We start from the raw sequence: 6862 nt of genomic DNA, 5'->3' as shown, positions 1-6862 counted from the left end.
CCCCTCCTGGGGGACGCAGTGCCCCTTCCACCCCTAGACCCCTCCTGCTTCAGAAGGCATCACTTGTACTCTTATCCAACATGGCGATTTCACATGTTTAATTACCTTTACATGGTTGACACAACATGCGTGTTATTTTATTTCCATCATCTTCTGACAAAGGGAAGCATATGGGATGTAACGTGGGTCATGCTCACCGCTTGCCTCATTTCTAACGGGAGCACACAGTGCTGCGCATTGGTGAGCATGACAAACCCGCGGTGCTGGGGCCCTGAGGTGGAGGAATTCTGAGCTCTTACAGAGGAGGGCAGACAGCATGAGGGGCTGATATTTATTCAAATTCCATCTGTACAATAAAGAACTCTGAATTTTAAATTTCATTTACATTAGCAGAAAAAAACAACAATAAAAGACTGAAAACCAACTAAAAAGCAATGACTGGAACATGAGGGTTTAAAGTGCCTGATGAAGAAGAGATGACAGCGGTGGTGACCCTCGGGCTGAGGCAGCAGGAGCGGTCTCTGGACAATCGGCGCATCGAGGAAACGGTTGGACGTGTCACACTCTCACGACTAGACACCTAGAAGAGCCTCTGAGACGTGCCACAGAGGTGGGTGGAGGCGGGGTGCTGGCAGGCGGTGGGCTGTAGTGGGCGCAGGACCCACTCAGGGCTGTAGCGGGATGGTCCCAGCATCGTGGAAGCCGCAGTGCGTCCTTGACGTGCGTCCTCAACACAGAACTCCTATGTACACACACCCCCACACGTGCACACGGATAAAAATATCCACCCCCGCTGGATACACACAGTGTTTCCAAAGAACAGAATTTGTTTCTAAACCACAAAAAGGTAAAACAGAAGCGTTTTCTCTCTGGTTCTGCCTGGGCCCCGTGTGGGGGTCAGACGGTACCCTGCAAACCTGCATCTTTATTTATTCTTTAAAAACAATTTTACAAATCCTAATTCAGTAAAACTAGTTAAAAAAATCAAGTTCCCCATTTTTTTTGTAGAAAAGAAGCTAAATATCTTAAATTATAGTTTAAATTTCCTTTTGAAAATTAACCTACACAGATAAGGGACTGTCCTCGGTTTCTACTACTTCTGTCTGTAGGAACACTGCTGGATGTTACAGAGGGACGTGCGTTGGTCCGCCTGCGGCCACACGGGTGTCGGTGAGGCTCCCCGAATCTCCCAGCAGTGTAAACAACGTGCAGTAGTGTAAACCCCGGTAACAGAAAATAATTTTATATCAAATACAGTATCAAATCATCATTTCATGTAAACACAGTGATTCCTGGTAAAGATTCGAGGCCGAAGTACCACAAAAAATGGCCATGGAATTAATCCCTGCTTTTAAAAAAACTTGTAAAAGACAAAACAGTCCCCCCGCCGAGCTTCTGGGTCAGTAGACTGGTCACCCCCACAACATGCCTGTTCCTGCAGGAAGCACCAGACCAGAAACGCCCGGAACCCAGCAGTGTGGCCAGGGCGGATCCTCCCGGCTGCCTGGTGCCCTGCCTCGCGGCTGGCCTGCTGCCTCGCAGTCCTCCATCCGTCCTGGCTTTCCACCGGGAAGCACAGTGTATACCTCGGTCTTCCTGTGGAAATGGCTTCTGCACCCTTGTCAGGGGTGGTCCCGGCTTGGAGGCTGGAGGGCAGAATCTTCCAGAACCTTCCCTCTGCGGGCCCCTGCGTCTCTGCCTCGAAGCTCCGTGGGCCGCGGGCGGCTCCTCCTTGGGGTCTTGTCGGGGTCCTCCTTCCCCAGGGTCTTAGAGCACCGTCCCCTCACCAAACTAAGCAAGCCCAAGCAAAGGAAAACTTAGAGGTTCGCAGGCTGCTGTCCTGCATGGCCCGGCGCTACCCCTGGAGGTCTGAGAGGGGGACCCCACAGCTCTCGCTGCAGCTGGAGGAGGCGCTCAGCAGGGTGGACCCCGCACTGGATTCTGCGGGAAAACCAGGCAAGAATGGCTGCGGCTTGGCATCCGCATGCTCCAGCTCGCGGGCGGCTGCGGGACCCCGCGGGCTCGGGTGCGGCCGGCACGGGCGGGGGTCTTACCTGAGCTGCTCAGGCACTGCGCAGAGCCGGACATGCCGAGGAGCGCGGACAGGCTGCTGGCCGGCACCCAGCTCTCCTTGCTGGAGCTCAGGTTCCTGACATACCTGGAGGGGTGCGGGCTGTCAGGGGCTCCCGCCCATGCTCCTCCCACGTGTCTCGGGCGTGAGCTCACCGCCGGCATCTTACCAAAGGCCCTCGTCACCCTCCTGGACCACCTCCACCATATCCCCGTTCCGCACGGCCAGCGCCTCGGGGCTTCCCTTCTCGTCGTCCACCACGACCGTGTACTTTCCGGGAACCTAGTGGCGAAGGACACAGCTTGTCAAACACAGCGTGGAGCGGCTGTCCGCAGCAGGCCAGGTCCCACATGGGCTTCCTGTGTCCTGCCACAGGAGAGGGGCCGTGAGCGTTTTGTCAGGGCTCCCGGTCCTAAGAACCTGCCAGGTCTCCCGCTGCGACCACGTGTTGAAACACCCCACCCAGCTGTGAAGTGCCCCAGGCTGCCTCCCGGTGGCCTAGCCTGGGTGCACCACCCCGTCTGCTCTAGTTGCCCTCACACACTCCAAACGTCATCCCCAGCCCCAGGACCTTTGCGCCCGCTGTTCCCTCCTGCTGGAGTGACCTCCCCTTCCTTGGCCTCCCACTCGACACGCGGCCATCCTTATCTAACACACTTGGTATTTTATTCCCTTTTACTCTGCCTCCCTGTGGGAGTGGAGACCCTCGTGTATTGTATTCCCTGCTAAACAGCCCAGCACCCAATCTGTCCTCACTGCGATCATGCAGATGAAGATGTGTTGTGGGGCCCCAGGGCTAGAACCAAGGCAGTGCCCAGTGTGCACTAAACATCTGTTGGTATAACCCTGACTCGAGGGATTGAGTATGTACACAGCTTCCCCATGTAGTTCATGTTAAAGAAACGCAAATCTGCACGTGGAAGAGTTGAGTTCTCTAAGAAGTGGGACAGAGCTGCAGGCATAGCCTTGTGGAGGCTTCTAAGAGCATTCTGCTCATTTAGAGGCGGATCAGGTGTGTGCACTGTTCCCTCCGAAAGCCCCATGTGTGTGGTGGTCTGATGGTGGAGGTGGTGGGCACACGGCACAGCGCACCCTGGCACCTGGAACCTCCCTCTCCCACCGCAGGGCCACGAGAGCCATGGCACCACTGCAGTCACACTCTGGAGCTCTCCTGCCCCAGGGCCAGGGGAGCCGGGTTACCAGCTTCCTGGGGCCCACTCTGCCTTCCTCCTCTGCGTCCGAGGAATTCATCAACTCCTCAGCACTGGACCAGCCATCGTTGTCCTCAGGGGCCTCCAAGGGGTGAGATGTTTTGCTCCAACCTGAGAGAGAACAGGCTCCCGTGAGGACCACGACGACAAGCCCATCTGCACCATTCCCGTGACCCTGCAGTGTGCCACCCCCTTCCTAGGAGCTGCTAAAGACTTAAGGGTGGGACAAACGGCAGGTTTCCAGAACACCTGCTGACACGTGTGCTTCGGCTGCACACAGTCTAGGGACACAGGGCCCAGAGCACCTGCTTCCATCACCAGGCCAGCTCCAAGGAGGAAATGATCCCCAGCGCCTCAGGGAGGTGATCCCGTGGGCTCTGCCTGCGGTCCCAGGGGAGCAGAGACTCTGGATAATCCCTAGCTGGAGATGCCACCATCCATCCATGTGGGTGCAAACACCACCACAGGGAAGGAGTCTACAATTAGTGCTGGGAGCTCACAGCACCCATGGGATGGCCCGGGGACTGCTCCTCATGTCAGCAGTTGAGGCGTGCTGCACATGCTCTGGCCAACACTGTCCTCGCCCATTAGGGGGCGGTGCTGTGACCCTCCCGGCTCAGGCCAGCAAAGGCCATACACAGACCCTAATCACGCCTTCGAGCTTCCACAGCCACTTGGGGAGGCTGGGATTCCAACCCAGGCCGCTACCTACTCGAGCCCCGGCCAGACTGCTGCTGGGCCAAGTGTGGGGACAGAGCTTTCTGCGGACCTTCTGAAGTATGCATATATCCTAGTGTTTTCATGGCATGCAGCCCCAAAGGATAACATGTGTATTTTCCATTTGGAGGAGATTTCAGGGAGAATGCATTTAAGTTGAGGGAAGATGATGGATTCCCAAATCTGAGCAAACACAATGAACACCAGCAGCAAAGTGATGGGTGGGAGCCACACTCCTGTAGCATGAGACCACGGCAACCACCTGGTGTTCCCGGCCACAGGGTCAGGGACGGAAGACCACTTGCAGGCTGTGGGCCTGGCACACCAGTTCCAGTATCCACATGCCCCCCCACCCCCCGAGAATGAGAGGGAGCTATAGCCGACACGTGCAAAGGGCGCACTGCCCCTGCCTGCAGGCCGTCCCCAAGGCCTATGCTGTTTCAAGTTGGCAATGAAACATGTGTGCTACAGAGGCCTTAGGGGTCTCGTCTCCGTAGAAAGGGAGCTGGGGTCTAGAGCTCCTCATTAGCGTGCAGCACTGAGCCTGGGAGGGAGATAGCCCTGGCCAATGTCGAATGTCATGGGGCCACCCTGCACTCCGCCCTCCAGGGAGGCCTCTTTACCAGGCTCCAGCAGTGTCCCTGTGTCAGAGCCCTGTGATGAAGGCATCAGGAGGGTACCGCACCCCACACGCCCGAGGCACCAGCCATGGGGCGAGAAGACGTGGGTTTGGAAAGCTCAAGTGTCAGAAACGCAGTCGCACAGCTTCATCAACATGGATGTTGGCGAGTGTGTAGGACGTTATGCCAAGGTGACCAGAATGTGGCCCCTCTGCTCTCAGCACAGTAGCCCTGATAGTGACATTGAGTAAAGTGATGGGCAGGTGAGGCCCTTCAGGGGGGCAAGTGCCTGAGCATTTGCCAGTGCCGGGGGGGAGGGGCCAGGGCTTGCTGTCATCGGGACAGTGGGGAGTGGAGGGCAGCAGAGGGCAGGGGGCTGGTAGTAGGGCCCCAGGTGCCACGCTCACATCACATCCATTGACCTTGTGAAGGCGCCTCATCTTCCTGTCACAGGTGAGGAAACACAACTTGGCTGAAAGGTGGTGGGAAGAGGAATGCTGGCAAACAGCCCCAGGCTGGGCTCAAGCCCCTTCACCAGCTTCCTGCACAAGGGCAGTCAGCCAGGCCAATGCCCGGCGTCTCCAGATCTTAAGCAGAGAATGAGGCTGTTGCTGGAGAACGCAGCCTTGTCCCGGGCCCTGGGACCCTCACCCATGTGAAGGTGGTGGGAGCAAGTGGCTGAAGCCCCTGGCCTCCGACGGTCCTGTGGGGGCAGGTGGAGGGCTGCAGTCTAGGTCCCAGGTGCTTGGACTGGTGCTTGAGGCTGAGTGTGCTGGGTGACCCCTGGGTGGTCCTGGGGGTGTGAGGTCACCTGCACCCTTGGGAACCTTCACAATTGTTGGAAAATTCTAGAGGATTCATGAAGTGAGACTCTCCCTGCCAACCTCAGACCTTCAGCCTGAGCCAGGGTATCTTTGGGTTTTGGGGGGGGGGGGGCTTTACCCTTGTGATACAAGGGGCAAGAAATGGAAGCCCGAGTGCCAGCATGGAGCTTAGCCATAGCTGCCTGTACCAGCGGTCATCCTCTCATGAAGTGGGAGGTTGGCAGGGTCCCTTTGGCTGCTACGTGCTGTGCTTCCCCCAAGAAACTTCGGGACAACTGGTTGAGCGGGGAGGGGGTGCCACAGGGCCCTGAGGACAGGGGTGCCCTGATGTCTGAGCAGCCCCTGTAACGGCCCAACCCAACCAGCATGCTGGCCAGGCGTTGGCAACCTCTAACTGGTAGCCAGTGGGTGTAGGTTCTGGGCAGACCTGGTGGGCGTCCAACTGGAAAGGGTGACACCACTGCAGTATCTGTTGTCAGGGCATCTTGTCTTTGAAGAAAACAATGGATTTGCTTCTGGCTAGCAGAGACCTATTCTGTGTTGTGTCCTCGATGGCGAGGAAGGGCAAGACACATGGTGTCCCTAATCGGGACTGGTAAATGGATGTCAGGCTACGTTCAAAAGGTGGAGCCACTCTACCTCGTAAACCAAAAGGCGTTGGGTCGCTCTTTACTTCGTGTCGCTTAGGTTTTTTGTCAGGGCTGGTAGGAGAAGCTGCAGAAGATGGAAAAGGAAAAATACAACAGGAGAGAGAGTGAGGCACGGCTTCTGCGGGCGCATGCAGCGTGTAGAGGGGGGTGAAGAGCGGTGCTCATGCGGGGCTGGGACGCAGACACTGGTGCGCAAGTAGTAGCCTCCTGGGAACAAAACTAAGCTAGGAGGTGGGTCCCTCCCGCGGGTGACAGGAGAGGCCCCGGAGAGCAGGGGGAGCTGGGACAGGGCTGCAGGTCATTTTAGGGGCTATGTGTAGGTACGTTTTCCTAAATCTGCATAAAAGTGCACATAGTATGCAAAGTACAGACTACCAGGTGATGTCTTTTTTTTTTTTCTTTTAAAGTTTGAGACCAACTTAGAAGTATTTTATAAATTGAAACAAAGACAAAACAAATACCCTCCAGTTTTCTGGACCAGTGACAAGAATCCTAGACAACACGGGCTTTTAGTCTCAGGCAGGGAGAGACCCGCCTGGAACATCAGGGCCTGAGCTACCTCTGTGTCCTCCCTCCTCACGGCACACCACACCATCAAGGCACCCTGGGAGGCGGACGAGCCGACACAGGTGTTCACCTGAGGGGTTCTCTATGTGGCCTGTGCACTAGCGACCACCCCTCGGAGACAGCTGACACTAGCACTGGGGCATGGTGTGGAAACGAGAGACTGGACAGGACCGAGCGGGAGGGGCTGGGGGCTCGGGAGGAG

At 56.7% G+C, this 6862-nt stretch overlaps 1 protein-coding gene across 50 annotated transcripts in view; it reads right to left on the bottom strand.

The window, feature by feature from the left end:
* Positions 1-317: 317 nt before the first annotated feature.
* MCF2L (MCF.2 cell line derived transforming sequence like) overlaps positions 318-6862 on the bottom strand; it is a 128934-nt gene continuing 122389 nt past the window's right edge. For 26 of the 50 annotated variants that reach the window (XM_072761065.1, XM_026008823.2, XM_026008828.2 and 23 more), the window contains 5 exons: positions 6083-6157; positions 3272-3393; positions 2241-2353; positions 2055-2158; positions 318-1941 (listed from right to left, as the gene is read on the bottom strand). In XM_072761065.1, coding sequence (XP_072617166.1) covers positions 1856-1941; positions 2055-2158; positions 2241-2353; positions 3272-3393; positions 6083-6157 — 500 coding nt within the window. In that variant the 3' untranslated portion in view covers positions 318-1855. The remainder of the gene's footprint in view (positions 1942-2054; positions 2159-2240; positions 2354-3271; positions 3394-6082; positions 6158-6862) is intronic. The other 24 variants (XM_072761063.1, XM_026008825.2, XM_072761071.1 and 21 more) reach the window with 1 other exon arrangement.

Source organism: Vulpes vulpes, chromosome 6 (assembly GCF_048418805.1).
Source record: "Vulpes vulpes isolate BD-2025 chromosome 6, VulVul3, whole genome shotgun sequence".
Classification (NCBI taxonomy): Eukaryota; Metazoa; Chordata; class Mammalia; order Carnivora; family Canidae; genus Vulpes; species Vulpes vulpes.
This window is presented reverse-complemented; position numbering and strand designations above follow the sequence as displayed.